This window comes from Diorhabda sublineata, chromosome 11, assembly GCF_026230105.1.
Source record: "Diorhabda sublineata isolate icDioSubl1.1 chromosome 11, icDioSubl1.1, whole genome shotgun sequence".
In the NCBI taxonomy this organism is placed as follows: Eukaryota; Metazoa; Arthropoda; class Insecta; order Coleoptera; family Chrysomelidae; genus Diorhabda; species Diorhabda sublineata.
Window position 1 is genome coordinate 1,804,811 of NC_079484.1, and position 21,404 is coordinate 1,826,214.

At 32.5% G+C, this 21,404-nt stretch overlaps 1 protein-coding gene across 5 annotated transcripts in view; it reads right to left on the reverse strand.

Moving 5' to 3' along the window:
- Nucleotides 1-1,844: 1,844 nt before the first annotated feature.
- Nucleotides 1,845-21,404, reverse strand: part of LOC130450157 (ecotropic viral integration site 5 ortholog) — a 43,066-nt gene continuing 23,506 nt past the window's right edge. For 2 of the 5 annotated variants that reach the window (XM_056788372.1, XM_056788370.1), the window contains 8 exons: nt 17,850-18,041; nt 17,295-17,654; nt 14,515-14,673; nt 12,292-12,528; nt 11,663-12,220; nt 11,340-11,603; nt 9,470-9,571; nt 1,845-7,627 (listed from right to left, as the gene is read on the reverse strand). In XM_056788372.1, coding sequence (XP_056644350.1) covers nt 7,355-7,627; nt 9,470-9,571; nt 11,340-11,603; nt 11,663-12,220; nt 12,292-12,528; nt 14,515-14,673; nt 17,295-17,654; nt 17,850-18,041 — 2,145 coding nt within the window. In that variant the 3' untranslated portion in view covers nt 1,845-7,354. Of the gene's footprint in view, nt 7,628-9,101; nt 9,152-9,469; nt 9,572-11,339; nt 11,604-11,662; nt 12,221-12,291; nt 12,529-14,514; nt 14,674-17,294; nt 17,655-17,849; nt 18,042-21,404 lie in introns of all 5 variants that reach the window. The other 3 variants (XM_056788374.1, XM_056788371.1, XM_056788373.1) reach the window with 3 other exon arrangements.

Genomic DNA, 21,404 nt, shown 5'->3' on the forward strand with positions numbered 1-21,404 from the left:
ATACAGACTAATGTCATTATGAAATCAGTTAAATAAAGACCAAAAGCAAAGAACTAGTCGGTAGATAACTTCTAAAATCCCTTTAGTAGCTTCAAAACTTTGCAATCCTATCCAACTGTCTTTCCCTTGCAAATAATCAAGTCTAATCTTTCAAACTTTCCATTTTGTGGCTCTTATCCTTTTCCTTATGCTTAAATATTCACCAAAAACAGGTACAGACATGATTTAAGACCCTCAATGTCTAATTATTTGAACATTTCCTTTCATAAAAGGTTAATTGGGTGACTAAAGTCTAATACAGACTAATGTCATTATGAAATCAGTTAAATAAAGACCAACAGCAAAGAACTAGTCGGTAGATAACTTCTAAAATCCCTTTGGTAGCTTCAAAACTTTGCAATCCTACCCAACTGTGTTTCCCTTGCAAATAATCAAGTCGAATCTTTTAAACTTTCCATTTTGTGGCTCTTATCCTTTTCCTTATGCTTACATATTCACCAAAACAGGTACAGACATGATTTAAGACCCTCAATGTCCAATTATTTAAACATTTCCTTTCATAAAAGGTTAATTGGGTGACTAAAGTCTAATACAGAGTAATGTCATTACTAAATCAGTTAAATAAAGACCAAAAGCAAAGAACTAGTCGGTAGATAACTTCTAAAATCCCTTTGGTAGCTTCAAAACTTTGCAATCCTACCCAACTGTGTTTCCCTTGCAAATAATCAAGTCGAATCTTTTAAACTTTCCATTTTGTGGCTCTTATCCTTTTCCTTATGCTTAAATATTCACCAAAACAGGTACAGACATGATTTAAGACCCTCAATGTCTAATTATTTAAACATTTCCTTTCATAAAAGGTTAATTGGGTGACTAAAGTCTAATACAGAGTAATGTCATTACTAAATCAGTTAAATAAAGACCAAAAGCAAAGAACTAGTCGGTAGATAACTTCTAAAATCCCTTTGGTAGCTTCAAAACTTTGCAATCCTACCCAACTGTCTTTCCCTTGCAAATAATCAAGTCTAATCTTTCAAACTTTCCATTTTGTGGCTCTTATCCTTTTCCTTATGCTTAAATATTCACCAAAAACAGGTACAGACATGATTTAAGACCCTCAATGTACAATTATTTAAACATTTCCTGTTATCAAAGGTTAATTGGGCGACTAAAGTTAGGTTAGGTACAAGTACATACATGATTGAGACCATCAATGTCCAAATATTTAAACATTTCCTGTTATCAAAGGTTAATTGGGTGACTAAAGTTAGGTTAGGTACAGGTACAGACATGTTTGAGACCCTCAATGTCCAATTATTGAAACATTTTCTTTTATCCATGGTTAATCGGGTGACTAAAGTTAAAATACAGATTTTAACATCAGTTGGGGCTCAATAAATACATTTTTATAATCCCCTCCAGGCTACACACTTTTCTTCCACCTTAACCTTGAAGGAAATCTGGTCCGAATCGTTCATATCTTGCAATTATCGTTTTCCACACCTCTACCCACCTATAATCCCTGGTACTGTCATAAGACAAAGCGCAAATTGGTTGAATACATTGACGCAACACGACACGCGTGAGCTCACGCAAGTTTTCCTTCAGTCGCGATTGGCTTCTGCGCATTACATCCACGTGACTGGATATCTTATCGGATCACCTCATGTACTTTACCAAAATGGTTTCTATTCATTCGGAAATTTTAGTTGTAATGAAAAAAAAATATATACGAGGGACCTTTCGAATGTACTAACAGGTTTTCCGAAAGAAATATACTTTTTGCGGGTTATCGAAGCTCCCGTACGGAAAATACCGAACGAAATAAAACAAAAACGATTTTTGTTAAACAAATATATTGTAAAAATAAATATAAAATGTTAAGAAAATAAATAACGTTACAGCTTGCGCAGCAAATCATACAGATAATAAAGAAATATTTAATTAATATGTAATACATAATTATAATACTTTATTGCTTAAGTAATCGTGTAAATATACAAGTAAACAAAAAAATCAGCGACCACGCCAACGATTTAAACATACAGGGTGAATCACAGAATAGAATTGCAATAAACACATTATCAAGAGACTAATTCTTACTTGCAGTTTCATTATTTTCACAAGGAACCGATGCAAATTTAATTTAAGGTAATCAAGGTAAGAAAGGAATCAATCTCGAGACAATTTTTTCGAATAAAAACTATTTTTCATCAAGAATACTTTATGTTCGGACGAAGGCCGTTTTTTTTTCAACCTCCGATGGATTTCTGCAGTATTATCGCCTGGTAGAAAACGAATCGCGCATCTATAATGGCCGACATGTTTACGTGGCTGTAGCACAACGCCGACTGACGTCCGAATGAATGTGTGGGGCGATCGGAGGTTGAAAAAGAAACGAGCTTAGTACGTCACCCTGTAAATTGTATTCAATCAAAGGAATGTATAAAAAATAGAGAAAATAACTAGATATCACTTTTTTCCAAAAAAAAAAAAAAAATTCAAAACTAATATCGTTTAAAAAATTGTGAATTCTGCTAATCACAAAACGGCTACACTGTTATATTTATTGCACAAATTAGAAAGTTTCGTATAAAAAAATCGATATCAAGAAAGTGTATAGTTGGCACTTGACATTGATATTATCAGGGAAATGCTATTCTAGTACTAAATTTCAATGATTTTGTCGATTAAACTTCTTGGTTTTAGGTATCTTTCGATAGTTTTTCCGATAAAAATAAATCACCTCCAAATGCATTATCCATTTTTATTACATCACTCAATAAATCGTGTGACTTGCACACAGATGGCGCCGCCATTGTCAAATCCATATGACGTTTATGAAGTACCAACTTTCAAACGACCATGTGTCAAATTTCATGACATTTCGATCTGTCAGAAAAAAGTGACGGCCATTTAAGTGAAGCCACTTTTGTTATTTCAAATGATGGCGAACGTTTTGGTCGTCCAATTGACGTGTAGATGATTCAGAGCAGCGTTTGGTTAGGTTTACACCTAATAAATCAGATCTTTCTCGCCGGATACGTGACGATTGATGAAAAATGGATCCATTCCTTCGCTCCGGAACCAAAACGATCATAATCTGAGTGGACTGTGGCCGCTAAAGCGTCCAGCCAGCTGGGGAGGTTATGACTTCAGTATTTTGGGATTCCCATGGAATATCGTTCATCAACTATCTCCAAAAGGGAGAGATAATCAGTGGCGAATACCACATAGACATGTTGGACATGTTGGTAAGCAAAAAACGGTCTCATATGTCGAAGGAAAAAAATCTACAGTTTGACCAAGATTCAAAAGTCGATGGTTAAATTGAATGAATTATACTTCGAATTGCTTCCTCATCCACCGTACAGTCCAGATCTAGTCCCCAGCGACTACTGATCTCAAAAATATGCTCGCCGGCAAAGAAATTTAGATCAAATGAAGAAGCAATTGATGAAACTGAAGCCTATTTTTAGGCAAAAGACAAATCCTTCTACGATGAGAACAAAATCGATTTTTTCTTAGTTAATCACGTGACTTTTTGAGTGATGTTTCAATTATTATAACGTATACAACTAAAATATCATTTCCCGTCTTCTATACTAGTGCTGATAGGTTTAGATACAGGGGTAGTAACGTTTAGTAGATTTCTATCAAATTATTATCACATTTTAATCCGTAAGTTGTAAATGTAGATGGTTTTTATCGAAAATTTACTCATCCTCGACCTCGTTTCATTTAAATTCCTCATCAATTGATAGTTTTGAGTTGATTTTATTTTGTACCGATGAAGCATTTTCCACAATTTTTCAACTTATGAATTAAATTATCAGTCGTATGGCTGAGTGTAATCCGGGAAATCTACAAACGAGTCAATTGAATGTTTAAACAATTTTTGTGCGTTAAAATTGTCAACTTCATACATCTCTTCCACAAATCTGGTATGGACTGGTATGAACTAGTAATCGAAACCCGAAACAAGAATACATTTGGTCTTTGTTAATTAACCTACCAGCTTAATATGAAAAATGTAGTCACTAGTCTCTAGAATTAGAAGAAGAAGAGCTTTTTTAAAATTATTATGAAGCTACTGGTTTTTGATTAAAAAAAAAAATTATAATAAAAATAAATTCCAGGAACAAGTGCTTCAACTGCCTATGGACAGTTGAATAAATAAATAGCAAAATAATATTTTTTTTTAATACATACAAGATATTTCTGTAGACTTATTGAGGTTCTAATTAAACTTTACTAGTAATAACAATTTTTTTTTAATAAATTCAAGTAAATATTTTAATTAATCGGTTAAAATAATTTCTATCGAAACACCTTGTATACAAAGTATTTTGTTAAACCGTAATTTACATAAAATCACACTATTCATTAATTACTATCTAATCACCCTTTTGAATATGATAGAGCCGTTGAAAATTTTCAAAAATTCGACCCCATTTTTTAATATCAAATTCTAAATGCACAACTAACAGATATATAACATTGTCAAATCTCTAAGTGTACATACTAACACCCAATAATAATTTTTTACTAACGTGGGGGCACATCCAAAAATGAAAAATCGTCCGGTTATTATATTCTTGATATTTCCCAAATCTGGCAACGTTGTATAATTTTTCTTATAGTGTAAAATCTATACTGTGGGATAACCGACGTCGACGGGAGTCTTTAAAATGCGATAAAAACAAATCTAGTAGAAATAGAAATATTGGACAAACTAGGAGATCCGTTATTGTCTGGTTTAAAGAGCACATTATTAAAAAATGTATCCGATAATAAATTGCTGGATGCGTTTGAAAGTGTTTAGTGTTCGGTTTAAGTGTATGAAGTAGTAGAGATGAAAACTATTGAAGATTTAGTGGAGAGATCACGCCGATTATGGAAGATTGATGGGCTAAAGGATGGATCAATTTCGAGGAGACCTTTTGGTCGATTTTCCAAGAGTTGACACGAAAGTTGGACATCTACTTCTCAAAAGGCTGAATGGTAGGATAGTAGACGAGAAAGAAGAAGAAGAAGCTAAAGAGTCAATGACAATTGCAACAAACAATTATTTTAAACTCTGTTTCTTTTGTTGTAAATACATTTGAAGTTATTTGAGATATTGTGATCGCTAAACTTCTCACAATTTTGAACATTTCAAGTGGTTTTTGGAGTAGTTTCCAATGATTTTCTTTCTCTCAGGAATTATTTTACTTTTTGGTTGAAAATTTCTCATTTTATTATATGAAATGTAACTATGGGGAAGGAAATTCAACTAAAGAAACGATTAAACAGAAAATATGGAAAATTTAAGTAAAAATGGTTTTCATCCGGCTCGAAGGACCAGAAAGTAGTACTTCGAGTAGTAATTTCCAAACTTACCGGTTTTATTTCAAGTTTTGGTTTCAATTTATTGGATTATAATGTAGAGTGGGTTTAAATTTTTCAAAATAGTTCAGAAAATGACCGAAATGGCGTTAATTTTCATTTACAGGTTTAAATCTCTGAGATTATTTCACATTTTGGTTGAAAATTTCTCGTTTTATTGTATGAAATGTATCTATGAAGGAGGAAATTCAACTACAGAAACGATTAAACAGAAAATATGGAAAATTTAAGTAAAAATGGTTCTCATCCGGCTCGAAGGACCAGAAAGTAGTACTTCGAGTAGTAATTTCCAAACTTACTAGTTTTATGATCATATTTGATTCCAATTTATGCGTTAGAAGGTAGGGTGAGTTTAAATTTTTCAAAATAGTTCAGAAAACGACCAAAATGGCGTTAATTTTCAATTACAGGTTTAAATCTCTGAGATTATTTTACTTTTTGGTTGAAAATTTCTCATTTTATTGTATGAAATGTATTCTATGAAGGAGGAAATTCAACTACAGAAACGATTAAACAGAAAATATGGAAAATTTAAGTAAAAATGGTTTTCATCCGGCTCGAAGGACCAGAAAGTAGTACTTCGAGTAGTAATTTCCAAACTTACCGGTTTTATGATCATATTTGATTCCAATTTATGCGTTAGAAGGTAGGGTGAGTTTAAATTTTTCAAAATAGTTCAGAAAACGACCAAAATGGCGTTAATTTTCAATTACAGATTTAAATCTCTGAGATTATTTCACATTTTGGTTGAAAATTTCTCGTTTTATTGTATGAAATGTATCTATGAAGGAGGAAATTCAATTACAGAAACGATTAAACAGAAAATATGGAAAATTTAAGCAAAAATGGTTCTCATCCGGCTCGAAGGACCAGAAAGTAGTACTTCGAGTAGTAATTTCCAAAGTTACTGGTTTTATTTCAAGTTTTGGTTTCAATTTAATGGATTATAATGTAGAGTGGGTTTAAATTTTTCAAAATAATTTAGAAAACGACCAAAATGGCGTTAATTTTCATTTACAGGTTTAAATCTCTGAGATTATTTCACATTTTGGTTGAAAATTTCTCGTTTTATTGTATGAAATGTATCTATGAAGGAGGAAATTCAACTACAGAAACGATTAAACAGAAAATATGGAAAATTTAAGCAAAAATGGTTCTCATCCGGCTCGAAGGACCAGAAAGTAGTACTTCGAGTAGTAATTTCCAAACTTACTAGTTTTATGATCATATTTGATTCCAATTTATGCGTTAGAAGGTAGGGTGAGTTTAAATTTTTCAAAATAGTTCAGAAAACGACCAAAATGGCGTTAATTTTCAATTACAGGTTTAAATCTCTGAGATTATTTCACTTTTTGGTTGAAAATTTCTCACTTTATTGTATGAAATGTAACTACGGAGAAGGAAATTTAACTACAGAAACGATTAAACAGAAAATATGGAAAATTTAAGTAAAAATGGTTTTCATCCGGCTCGAAGGACCAGAAAGTAGTACTTCGAGTAGTAATTTCCAAACTTACCGGCTTTATGATACATTTTGATTTTAATTTATGTGTTACAAGGTAGAGTGAGTTTAAATTTTTCAAAATAATACAGAAAATATCCCAAAAAAAGAGAAAAATTATTTCAACGTTACATTCAAATGGGTTTCTACTTTTATATTTTATATTTATCCGGAGTTTTTTTTAAAATACTCCCGTATACCAGTTCCGTTATTTTTTTTTTCGGTATACCAGCGCAGGATCAACACCTACCCCGTTCAATTTTGGGCAAATTGTTACTAGATCGCATCGGTATCCGAAAAATTTTTTTAAATAATTATCAAAAATGATTCGATGGTTCGTTCAGACTACAATTTCGAATATTTTTTCGCCTGTTTATAACAATCATAAGAATCTCTACGTACGTCATTTTTTTGGGGGGGGGGGGGAAGGGGGGTTTAGTATCATTGTAGGAGAAAAAAATTTAGTCAGACTTGTGGCACGTCATTTTCGCTATTATATACATCTAAGTTTGCGCGAGGTTTCGCGCTCGATTCCAAGTTGTTCCTCATCGTTGATTTGGACAATTCGCTGAAATTCAATTCGTTACTCGATGTGGGGGAATCTACAATATTTAAACGCAACGTTGAATCGTCTAGGACTAGTCTGGAATCGTCATCGGTGCTGTCTATCGATGAAGATCTGTCTCCCGACAAGCGACCGCCGACGTAACCTCCTTTACTCCTTTCCAGCCTTAAGACCTAAAAGAATACAAGAATGGCGGCGATTTAAAAATATAAAACTCGATTTTTTCTAAATAGAACCGAAAAATAAATCACCATGCAACTATTACATCGGACGTTGGGAAACTAAACTACTGGCTTGCCCTGTATTATACATACAAGTCCTTTTGCTCTTGATGATTTTGTAAATTTTATCCCATTTGATTTTTTTCCCTAAATAACTAATTTGATGTATCGTGCTTGTGTCAGTTTTCATGCTTGTATGGATTTAATTGAAAAAAAAAATTGTGAGTTTCATGCATAAATTATATCAAAAATATACTCAAAATCATTTTTCGTTACATGTTAATTCGAGAAAAAACGTTTTAGTTTGATTCTCTGAAGTTTTCTAGGGTTAACCGCTTTTCATCCGGCTCGAAGGACCAGAAAGTAGTACTTCGAGTAGTAATTTCCAAACTTACCGGTTTTATTTCAAGTTTTGGTTTCAATTTAATGGATTATAATGTAGAGTGGGTTTAAATTTTTCAAAATAATTTAGAAAACGACCGAAATGGCGTTAATTTTCATTTACAGGTTTAAATCTCTGAGATTATTTCACATTTTGGTTGAAAATTTCTCTTTTTATTGTATGAAATGTATCTATGAAGGAGGAAATTCAACTACAGAAACGATTAAACAGAAAATATGGAAAATTTAAGTAAAAATGGTTCTCATCCGGCTCGAAGGACCAGAAAGTATTACTCCGAGTAGTAATTCCCAAACTTACTGGTTTTATTTCAAGTTTTGGTTTCAATTTAATGGATTATAATGTAGAGTGGGTTTAAATTTTTCAAAATAATTTAGAAAACGACCGAAATGGCGTTAATTTTCATTTACAGGTTTAAATCTCTGAGATTATTTTACCTTTTGGTTGAAAATTTCTCATTTTATTGTATGAAATGTACCTACGGAGAAAGAAATTCAACTACAGAAACGATTAAACAGAAAATATGGAAAATTTAAGTAAAAATGGTTCTCATCCGGCTCGAAGGACCAGAAAGTACTACTCCGAGTAGAATTTCCAAACCTACTAGTTTTATGATAAATTTTGATTTTAATTTAATGCGTTACAAAGTACAGTGAGTACAAAGTTTTCAGAAAACTTGATATAAATAATTATAAACAACGTTGGTGGTAGTTTTTTCCCAAATTTACATATTTTCAAACTAGTCATACAAAAAAAAAATAGAAATGAAACCGGCAGAATGATTCATATACACAACATGAAGTGTACGCAATCAAACATCAAGACATTATACAGGGTATTACAAACACTCGACCACAATTTTTATTTATAATTCACCGATACAATTTTCTGGAAAACGTACGGTTCCGATCTTATTAAATACACGTTCGATGTATAAAAAAACAGCCGATTTCATCGATAATAAATTTGATTGTGTACACTGAAAAAAAAAATAAATAAATAAAAGCGAAACTGTTGTTGACTTACTCGAGCCACCTCCAAGGCTCTGTGTCCGGGCTTGTGATAGGCGTGGGAAACTAAGTAAACTCTCATTAGCATATTTTGCGCGAAAACTTGATTATTTTTTTCAAAATCGTCGATATTGGCAGAAAACCGAACGCGAATTCATCGGTACCGAATGAAAAATATGTACAAGACACTCTGTACAACCCCAGCAACTCTGATTATTTTTTGTTTTTGTTTTTTTTTTTTCAGCGAAAACGTTTCTGCCAATAATTTTATTATTTACAAAAAAAATAAGCGAAGCGTGCGCTTATAACACAGGTGAATATGAATTTTTATTTATTTTTTTGGCTGTATAATGACGACGCGCAAGCAAATTGCACAATATTTACCTCGGCTTGTAGATCTGCCACTTTGTCTTGCAGCTCTCTGACTTTATCGCTTGCGTCAACAGAATGGATCCTCAGTTCACCTTCAGTGGCTATTTCTTGACTCTACGATTCCAAAAACAATTAGAAATTGATAAGTAGAACCAAATTATCAAAAAAGCAAAAATATCTAATACCAGAGAGACTATTTATTATCTATTTTTCATTTACTTGAAGTTGGGTACATAATTATGACATTTTAGTACATGATATGTCGTTTGAGTACAAGATTATGACATTTAGTAACATGATATGTCATTTGAGTACATGATTATGACATTTAGTAACATGATATGTCATTTGAGTACATGATTATGACATTTAGTAACATGATATGGCTTTTGGGTACATGATATGTCATTTGAGTACATGATTATGACATTTAGTAACATGATATGTCATTTGAGTACATGATTATGACATTTAGTAACATGATATGTCATTTGAGTACATGATTATGACATTTAGTAACATGATATGTCATTTGAGTACATGATTATGACATTTAGTAACATGATATGTCATTTGAGTACATGATTATGACATTTAGTAACATGATATGTCATTTGAGTACATGATTATGACATTTAGTAACATGATATGTCATTTGAGTACATGATTATGACATTTAGTAACATGATATGTCATTTGAGTACATGATTATGACATTTAGTAACATGATATGGCTTTTGGGTACATGATATGTCATTTGAGTACATGATTATGACATTTAGTAACATGATATGTCATTTGAGTACATGATTATGACATTTAGTAACATGATATGTCATTTGAGTACATGATTATGACATTTAGTAACATGATATGTCATTTGAGTACATGATTATGACATTTAGTAACATGATATGGCTTTTGGGTACATGATATGTCATTTGAGTACATGATTATGACATTTAGTAACATGATATGTCATTTGAGTACATGATTATGACATTTAGTAACATGATATGTCATTTGAGTACATGATTATGACATTTAGTAACATGATATGGCTTTTGGACACTTGATTATCGCCCACCCACATCTCTAAAGCTCCCAATTAGTTTGAAAAGAATCAACGAAATCGAAATTTTTTGGATATGGCTAATGCCATTACTAAAAATACTATTTAATCTCCATTTACATTAACGAACGTCGGTTATATGGGTATAATAATGGGGGTATCTTGTAGCAGTCATCCCTTACTAGTTTTGTATAAGAATCTTTTTATTAACCATATTTTTTCCATTCTTTCTTTAATCGTTGTTTACTCATGTTCCAAAGTAAATTTTCAAATTGATTCCTGATTCGCAATGTCTCCATATTCATTTCAATGAGTTTGAGCACCTTTTTATATATCGCGTGATGGTTGAACTATATTTGCAGCATCCTTTCGGAAACCCTTAACTCTAGCGGTGCCGATTCGTTCAAACAAACCGAAAAACAATCGGAAAACTTGAAGTTAACAAATGCCAATACTAAAAAATGTCAGTTACGCGATTACAGGGTGTCCCTTTTTTTCCTAAATTATAATTTTTTTGTATTTTCTTTCGATTTGTAATTTGTAAGATCTATCTGTCTATTACCGAAGTATTAGCGCCTTTTTAATTGGTCGTATATTGATCAGACAATATTTTCGGTAGTTTCCGGAAGGTTCACATCCGTAACGGTCCCAATTTGTCCCGTATCCGTACTTGGTACATATTTTTCAATCCCGGTTCTAATTCGAGTCAGCATCTAATGAGATTTAATATCCGGTACCGAGTTTTTCTACCGATTGGTAGATGGAGCTACCGGGCGGTGGCTGACGGTCATCGTTCGGAACTATACTTACTTTAAGTTCCAATTGTCCGATTTGTTGCATCAGCGTAGCGACCGTTTGAGTTTTTTCCGCGTCGCTTATTTTAGCTCTCATCAATTCGTCTTTCATTTTACTTTCGAGATCGGAGTATCGGCGTTGCTCTTCCAATAACCGAGCTGCCGCCTCTTTCTTTTTCATTTCCGCGCATTCCAGCAGTTCCATTTGCTTTTTAATTTCCTCGTCTTGTCTTCGTAGTTGATTGGTGCTAACTTGGACCTGCGTTTCTAATTCCATAACCTACAAATTCAAAAATCAAACATTTCGAGTGGAAATTTTGTTTCGAGACGTTGCCGTACCTTCAGACGAAGTTCTTTCACTTCCGTCAACGTTTCCATCTCCCTGATTCTAGTTGTCATCAATTCTTCTTCGAGCTTTTGCGTTTCGTTGTGTCCCAATTTACCGAATAGAAGTTTCTTGGGGGTACTAAGCGGATCGGGCGGCGGCGGCGGATCTTGTTTATGGTCCTGCGAAACCCGAATACAATAAACCGAATCAAAATCCGAACGGTTCTCATTTACCTGCAGATGTTTCTGCCATTGATCGCTCAATTCCGACACTCGATGTCTCAAATCTTTCAGAGAAAGATTGGCTTCGGCCTCCCTCAATTTCACGGCGATCAATTCTTCTTGCAGATGCGCCACGCTATTATCCGGCGTCGTTTCCCTCAGCGTTTTCTTATCTTCTTCTAATTCGTGTATTCTCGAACGGAGATCCCGTATAATGGCGTCGTCTTCCGCTTTCCTCAGCCTGACCTTCACCAACTCTTCCTGGAGACATTCTATCATCTCTTCCCTTTGCAAAAGCTGTTCTTGCTTCAGCGTTATCTCTTCCATGGAAGACTGGCGCGAAGTGTGCTGGAAAAAAAAAACAAAACGCGAACGATCAACGATGGTTTGAACGGTCGATCGATTGACGGTTTATTTACAGTTTCTTCCATCATCAACGACAAAGCTCGAATCCTTTCGTTGGCTAATGCGAGCTGGTGGGTAGTTTCCAGATGGGTGTGTCTCAACGCTTCGAGCTCCCTTTGGACGACGAAAGTGGTTTCTTCTTCTTCGGCTCGGCTCACTTGTCCTTTCACCAATCTGTCGGCTAACGCTTTACTTTCTTCTTCCAACATTTCGCAACGGTGTCTCAACTGTTTGTTTTCCTGTCGCAATCTCTGTAAATGAGATAACCGAGTTTATTCGAGAGGATTTTTGGATTTATTGCTGTTTATCGTGTAAATATTTTTTTTTTTTTACGGAACTGACGGAAATTTGTGTATCGTGTTTACGGGATAAACAAAAAATAACGATGGCCTAGTAACCTAGTAGAGGAGTGGCAAGGAAAGAATGATAAAAAGAAGAAGACTTCGATACTTACATTCATAAACAGACTAGTGACTGTAGGAGAGCAAAAAAAGAAGAAAACTTTAGTACCTGAATCCACAAACAAACTAGAGACTGTAGGAGAGCAGAAAAAGAAGAATAAAAAGAAGAATACTTCAATATTTAAATCCATAAACAGACTAGTGACTGTAGGAGAGCAAAAAAAGAAGAAAACTTTAGTACTTGAATACATAAACAAACTAGAGACTGTAGGAGAGCAGAAAAAGAAGAATAAAAAGAAGAATACTTCCATATTTAAATCCATAAACAGACTAGTGACTGTAGGAGAGCAAAAAAAGAAGAGAACTTTAGTACTTGAATACATAAACAAACTAGAGACTGTAGGAGAGCAGAAAAAGAAGAATAAAAAGAAGAATACTTCAATATTTAAATCCATAAACAGACTAGTGACTGTAGGAGAGCAAAAAAAGAAGAAAACTTTAGTACTTGAATACATAAACAAACTAGAGACTGTAGGAGAGCAGAAAAAGAAGAATAAAAAGAAGAATACTTCCATATTTAAATCCATAAACAGACTAGTGACTGTAGGAGAGCAAAAAAAGAAGAAAACTTTAGTACTTGAATACATAAACAAACTAGAGACTGTAGGAGAGCAGAAAAAGAAGAATAAAAAGAAGAATACTTCAATATTTAAATCCATAAACAGACTAGTGACTGTAGGAGAGCAAAAAAAGAAGAAAACTTTAGTACTTGAATCCATAAACAAACTAGAGACTGTAGGAGAGCAGAAAAAGAAGAAGAATACTTCAATATTTAAATCCATAAACAGACTAGTGACTGTAGGAGAGCAAAAAAAGAAGAAAACTTTAGTACTTGAATACATAAACAAACTAGAGACTGTAGGAGAGCAGAAAAAGAAGAATAAAAAGAAGAATACTTCAATATTTAAATTCATAAACAAACTAGTGACTGTAGGAGAGCAAAAAAAGAAGAAAACTTTAGTACTTGAATCCATAAACAAACTAGAGACTGTAGGAGAGCAAAAAAAGAAGAAAACTTCAATACTTGAATCCATAAACAAACTAGAGACCGTAGGAGACTATTAAGAAAATTTATAAGATATTAGAGAGAAGAAAAAGATGAAAATTGATCAAGAATAAAACGAATTGGGGTATTAGGAGTAAAGATCAGATAGAAAATGAGGAAAATGGAAAGATTTTCATGGAAAAGCGAACGGGGAGATTGTTAAAAGAGGAAGTTTTCCAAGAACAAAGCGAATGGGGAGGTTTGTGGAAGAGATGAATGAATATGAAGAAGAAAAAGTGGTAGTGAATAGGATAAAAGAGTGAAAAGGAGAAGGATTATTACAGTATCGAAGTAAATGAGGATATTAGGTAGAGAGAAAAAAAAATGAGCGAATGAGGTTGTTAAGAATTGATTTAGGCAAATAGAAAGAATGAAAAGAGATAAGAAAGGTAATAGGAACAATAAAAAGACGAGGTGTGGTCCAGAATGAAACTAAACAAGTTATTGAAGAAGAAAATTACGAAAAGATGGAGATTATCTGGAAAATAGAGCAAATGAGGCTATTATGAGAAGAGGTGACACAGAGAAAGAAGAAAATGATATAAGAGGAAATAGATGGAAGAAAAAGAGACAAGAAAAACAATAGGGGGAAGACAAAGAGATGGGAAAAACATTAGGAGGAAGAAAAAAAGGAAAAGAAGATTAGGAAATTAAGATCTGGAAGGTTCCGGTAAATCTGAATTGAAAGAAAAAAATTTTGTTTTTATATAAAATGAACTTCGTCTGATTACTTTCAATTCGGCCATTTCTTCTTGTTCTTTAGTCTTAATAACTATATATTCCTTCTCCAATTTCTTCATTTTCTTCGCGTTATATTTCATTTCGTAAGCGGTTTGCATTAAAGCCTCTGGTTCTGTCTCAGCTTGAACGGGAAGTTCTTTTTGGAAATACTGCAAATTAAAACAAATTTCCCAGTTAAATACAAACATTTTTAAATGTAGAAACAAAATGTCACCACTATCGGTTAGTGTTCTAAAATGGTTGGTGAGTGATAGACCTCATCGGACAATCTCACAATGTTGTAAACATAGTTGAAAACTCAATACTAAATTGTCAAAATTTGATAGAAAAAAATAGTTTTTAGTAATAAAATCCAAAGTTTATGTAAAATAACGTGTAGAAATATGATTTGGTGACTATTTCATTATATTTGTAAACAAAATGTCACTGTCATCGTTTTAAAATGTTCCGTTAGTGACATAACTTTGACAATGTTGTAAACAGAGTTGAAAATTCAACAGTAAAGTCAAAATATGATACAAAAAAATAGTTTTTAGTAATGAAATCGAAAGTTTATTTAAAATAAAGTGTAGAAATATAATTTAGTGACTATTTCATCATATTCGTAAACAAAATGTCACTGTCATCGTTTTAAAATGTTCCGTGTGTGACATATCTCTGACAATGTTGTAAACAGAGTTGAAAATTCAACAGTACAGACAAAATATGATACAAAAAAATAGTTTTTAGTAATGAAATCGAAAGTTTATTTAAAATAAAGTGTAGAAATATAATTTGGTGACTATTTCATCATATTCGTAAACAAAATGTCACTGTCATCGTTTTAAAATGTTCCGTGAGTGACATAACTTTGACAATGTTGTAAACAGAGTCGAAAACTCAACAGTAAAGTCAACAAATTAGTTTTTAGTAATAAAATCCAAAGTTTATGTAAAATAACGTTTAGAAAGGTAATTTTATATGAAATTAGGAAATATTAGAAGCCAATGAGATATTAAAAAAACGTACAGACTTATTCCATTGATCAATAAGTTTCTTATCTCACATATAGAGGTTACTACAAATAATATCTTGATCTGAACTTTAAATGCTTGCAGTGATTATTGGATGTTTACTTAATTCCATAAAAATCCAACAGAAAGGTTGAAAAAACGTTCTCAAATGACTTTTTTTGTTTATTAGACCAGGAGCTCGTCAAAAGAGGTATTAAATTATTACTACAATGAAAATGCCACACTTTTAATACTTTTTTAAAGAGAATCGATTCAATCAAATCAAATACACAATCCAATTCATCATAATAGATATTTAAACAACCCTTTCGTCTCTAAAATTCATTTTTTATTATGTACAATTACTTTTACTTACATTTAATATGTTTTGCATTTTGCAAAAATTGATATCTGAATTATACGCAATTGGAATTATTTTTTAAAAGGTTAATTAAGATAGGATCTTATCATTTTATATCAAGTTATCAAACACTCAATTAAATGATACAGTACAGTGAAATCATAACTATTTTTAAATTAAAACAACCACGGGGTAATAGTACGGCAAATATTGATGGTAAACTATCAATAAAAACGGAAATTAATCAGTGAAAAAAATTTATATAAACACTAATATTAATTAGTATGCGGAATATAAAATATTAACCCTGTTCAGGTATTGTCGTCTCAATGTACACCTGGAGAAGGTCCAGTAGAGACTGCGGGTTACGTAAAGGTCAAAGAAACTTTAGAAAATGACACCTGAGAGTATGTGATTAAGAAGATGAAGATTTTTGACAGCTACACACATTTCCACAGCCTAAACTCTCTGAAAGGAGTTGCATAATGGATCAATAATAAACAATGAGCATCCTCAGAGCTGCAGAATAAAAAAACAGACTCCAATTACCACCAAGTAACTACAGAAGTTTACACCGGAGAGCATAAGATACGAAACATAAAGATTTTTGACATCTTCACACATTTCCACAGCCTAAACTCTCTGAAAGGAGTTGGGTAATGGATCAATAATACAACAATGAGCATCCTCAGAGCTGCAGAATAAAAAAACAGACCCCAATTACCGCCTTAATGTACACCTGAAGATGATAGGTCCAGTAGAGATTGCGGGGTAAGTAAAGAAGACATTATCTCGAAGTGGAGATACCAAGAAACTCCAGAATATGACACCTGAGAGTATGTGATTAAGAAGATGAAGATTTTTGACATCTTCACACATTTCCACATCCTAAACTCTCTGAAAGGAGTTGCATAATGGATCAATAATAAACAATGAGCATCCTCAGAGCTGCAGCAAAGCCAATTGAGCACTCAGGTACACCAAATTAGCTTTTTATTTAGAAATTTTTTTGCCACACGTCCAACTAGTAGGTTTTCCTTTCCTTCCAAGTCCCACAACAACCGGTTGGAATTGAAACAACTCCAAATCTACGGTAGAAACTTTTCGTTAGATAAATTAATCACATAATGCCTTTAAGGGTTTCGAAATGAGGTGGTGGCAACCACAACCCTCGCTATCACTCCCTTTTCAATCAAATAAAAATTTAAATCCACATCCTCATATTTTTATCTATGGTTTGAGTTGTCTATTGGAGTATTTGTTGTTAACCACAATTCAATTTTAATTTTTTGGGAAAATTTCCCAATTTCCGGTCTGGTTTCTATGAAAATCGATTCGAAGAGACCTAAAATCGAAAAATCATCGCGAAAAAGCTACGGAAAACCGTTTATTTTTCTATTTATTTCCAACGACATACCTTCAACATTCCTTCCATATCTAGAGACATGAGTTGGTCCTTTCCCAACGTCAACATGGCCAGAGCCACCTTAAATATGATCTCCATTCCTTCGGAAAGAAAAACGTCCATGATCCTGCACGCCAATGGCAACGATAGGGCCGTTGTGAAAAGGGTGAGGAACCAACTGGAAGCGTACATGGAAGTGTGGAAATTTTGCGATTGGAAATGTCGATTCAAATCCGGCAGGTATTCGGCGACGAGGTTCTCCAATTGGTACATGCACAGCCCCAATTCGGCCATGCTGGGCTTGAACATGTCTCGCATCCGGTAATCCTCCATTATCCGCACCAAAACGGCGAACGCTTCCTCTTCCGGCATCTGCAGAAATATGAAATGTTTGTTGTCATTACCACTGGACGCGGTACACGGCGAAACGTTTTTTTTTTTTTTTTTGTTATTTTCGGTTGTGCATCGAAAAAAATTCATTTATATCGAAATTAATGTTGTCGTTGTCATCGAAGTGGGCGAACCGGTCTCGGTATCATGTCTAAAAACGAATATTGAGTCACTCACCTGCATCAGAAGCAATCCCACTATGAAACCTGAACCTTGACAATATCCTACTTCTCGATCGTGTAGAGAATAAGCTTTTATAACGTTGAAGAGAGATTCTTGGCCTAGTCCGTCTTTTTCTTTGAAAAATTCGTGTTCCGGATAGGTTCTGGCTATATCGCGTCTTATGACTTTTTCGCAGGGGGATTTTGTCTGGAATTTGGGGAAAAAAATCGGTTTCTGTTACAAATGCGTCGTTTGTAATGATCTAAAAATCGTATTTTCGATTTCTTGCTGTTTTATTTTATTCGATCTACACTGAGAAACATTCGTCATTGTATGAAATGTGTATTGTCGGCCATTTTAGTTGTTATGTCAAATATTTGAGTCGCATTAAGATTCATTTTGATACAAAATCGATTTTTGTACGTTTCCTCCAATTATATTTTCGTTTTACACTGAGAAATGTGATTCGGGATATTCCTGTACAGAGGATACGATTTCCTTCAAAACTGTACATTTGATCTGGGAATTAATGGGATTTTTGGATTTTTTTGGAAAAAAAAATATATAATATTCCATGATTTTTCGCATATCTTTACTATAAATTGGTATTTTTAATATTTTCGTTAAAAAATTCGGATGTTTCGAAAAAAATTTGACAAGCTTGTATAAAAAAATCGATATCTCCGAAACCATTCGAGATATCGATTTCATTTCTACGTGAATCGATTGAGAAAACGTCTGTCTAAGTGACTATATATTAAATATCTTTAGTTTCATATTTGTGAGAAATATACAGGGTGAAAGTTGAAGTAAATTTTTTTTTCAAAATAAAAAAACTATATAAATATGTGGTATGTACAGTTTTGGATTGGCAACATTGTAGTACAAAAAAAACGGGACAGGAATATCGATATCATCCTTGAAAAATTACGAAAATCCTTCCTTCTTAATACAGAGAGCGAGGTATATAACTTTAAGTTAGGAGTTTTGAAAAAAAATTCGGATTACTTTGCTCCGAAAATTAAAAAAATGAGTCAGACTCTGATAAATTTATGTAAAAAGGATTTTATTGTACGAGGAGTTCGAAAAATATGTAATAAGCTCGGAAAAATCGTTATTATAGGCGGAAAAATCATGAAAATTCGATTTCTTTCAAAGTTAAACATTTGATATGGAAACTGACATAATTTTTGAATATTTTGAAAAAACTTACAGAATATTTCACGGTTTCATGGGTTTTTTGATACAAGGAGTTCGAAAAAGATGTTAGTCGATCGAAAAAATCATTATTATAGGCGGAAAATTTGAGAAAATTCGATTTCTTTCAAAGTTAAACATTTGATACAGAAACTGACATAATTTTTGGATATTTTGGAAAAACTTACAGAATATTTCACGGTTTCATGGATTTTTTGATACAAGGAGTTTGAAAAAGATGTTAGTCGATCGAAAAAATCATTATTATAGGCGGAAAATTTGAGAAAATTCGATTTCTTTCAAAGTTAAACATTTGATATAGAAACTGACATAATTTTTGGATATTTTGGAAAAACTTACAGAATATTTCACGGTTTCATGGATTTTTTGATATAAGGAGTTCGAAAAAGTTGTTAGTCGATCGAAAAAATCATTATTATAGGCGGAAAATTTGAGAAAATTCGATTTCTTTCAAAGTTAAACATTTGATATAGAAACTGACATAATTTTTGAATATTTTGAAAAAACTTACAGAATATTTCACGGTTTCATGGGTTTTTTGATACAAGGAGTTTGGAAAAGATGTTAGTCGATCGAAAAAATCATTATTATAGGCGGAAAATTTGAGAAAATTCGATTTCTTTCAAAGTTAAACATTTGATATAGAAACTGACATAATTTTTGAATATTTTGAAAAAACTTACAGAATATTTCACGGTTTCATGGGTTTTTTGATACAAGGAGTTCGAAAAAGATGTTAGTCGATCGAAAAAATCATTATTATAGGCGGAAAATTTGAGAAAATTCGATTTTTTTCAAAGTTAAACATTTGATATAGAAACTGACATAATTTTTGGATATTTTGGAAAAACTTACAGAATATTTCACGGTTTCATGGGTTTTTTGATACAAGGAGTTCGAAAAAGATGTTAGTCGATCGAAAAAATCATTATTATAGGCGGAAAATTTGAGAAAATTCGATTTTTTTCAAAGTTAAACATTTGATATAGAAACTGACATAATTTTTGGATATTTTGGAAAAACTTACAGAATATTTCACGGTTTCATGGGTTTTTTGATACAAGGAGTTCGAAAAAGATGTTAGTCGATCGAAAAAATCATTATTATAGGCGGAAAATTTGAGAAAATTCGATTTCTTTCAAAGTTAAACATTTGATATAGAAACTGACATAATTTTTGGATATTTTGGAAAAACTTACAGAATATTTCACGGTTTCATGGGTTTTTTGATACAAGGAGTTTGAAAAAGATGTTAGTCGATCGAAAAAATCATTATTATAGGCGGAAAATTTGAGAAAATTCGATTTCTTTCAAAGTTAAACATTTGATATAGAAACTGACATAATTTTTGGATATTTTGGAAAAACTTACAGAATATTTCACGGTTTCATGGGTTTTTTGATACAAGGAGTTTGAAAAAGATGTTAGTCGATCGAAAAAATCATTATTATAGGCGGAAAATTTGAGAAAATTCGATTTCTTTCAAAGTTAAACATTTGATATAGAAACTGACATAATTTTTGGATATTTTGGAAAAACTTACAGAATATTTCACGGTTTCATGGGTTTTTTGATACAAGGAGTTTGAAAAAGATGTTAGTCGATCGAAAAAATCATTATTATAGGCGGAAAATTTGAGAAAATTCGATTTCTTTCAAAGTTAAACATTTGATATAGAAACTGACATAATTTTTGGATATTTTGGAAAAACTTACAGAATATTTCACGGTTTCATGGGTTTTTTGATACAAGGAGTTTGAAAAAGATGTTAGTCGATCGAAAAAATCATTATTATAGGCGGAAAAATCATGAAAATTCGATTTACTTCAAAGTTATACACTTGATCTGGAATCTAACATAATTTTTGGATATTTTGAAAAACTTACATAATATTTCACGGCTTCATGGGTTTTTTGATACAAGGAGTTTGAAAAAGATGTTAGTCGATCGAAAAAATCATTATTAAAGGCGGAAAAATCATGAAAATTCGATTTACTTCAAAGTTATACACTTGATCTGGAATCTAACATAATTTTTGGATATTTTGAAAAACTTACATAATATTTCACGGTTTCATGGGTTTTTTGATACAAGGAGTTTGAAAAAGATGTTAGTCGATCGAAAAAATCATTATTATAGGCGGAAAATTTGAGAAAATTCGATTTCTTTCAAAGTTAAACATTTGATATAGAAACTGACATAATTTTTGGATATTTTGGAAAAACTTACAGAATATTTCACGGTTTCATGGGTTTTTTGATACGAAGAGTTCGAAAAAGATGTTAGTCGATCGAAAAAATCATTATTATAGGCGGAAAAATCATGAAAATTCGATTTACTTCAAAGTTATAC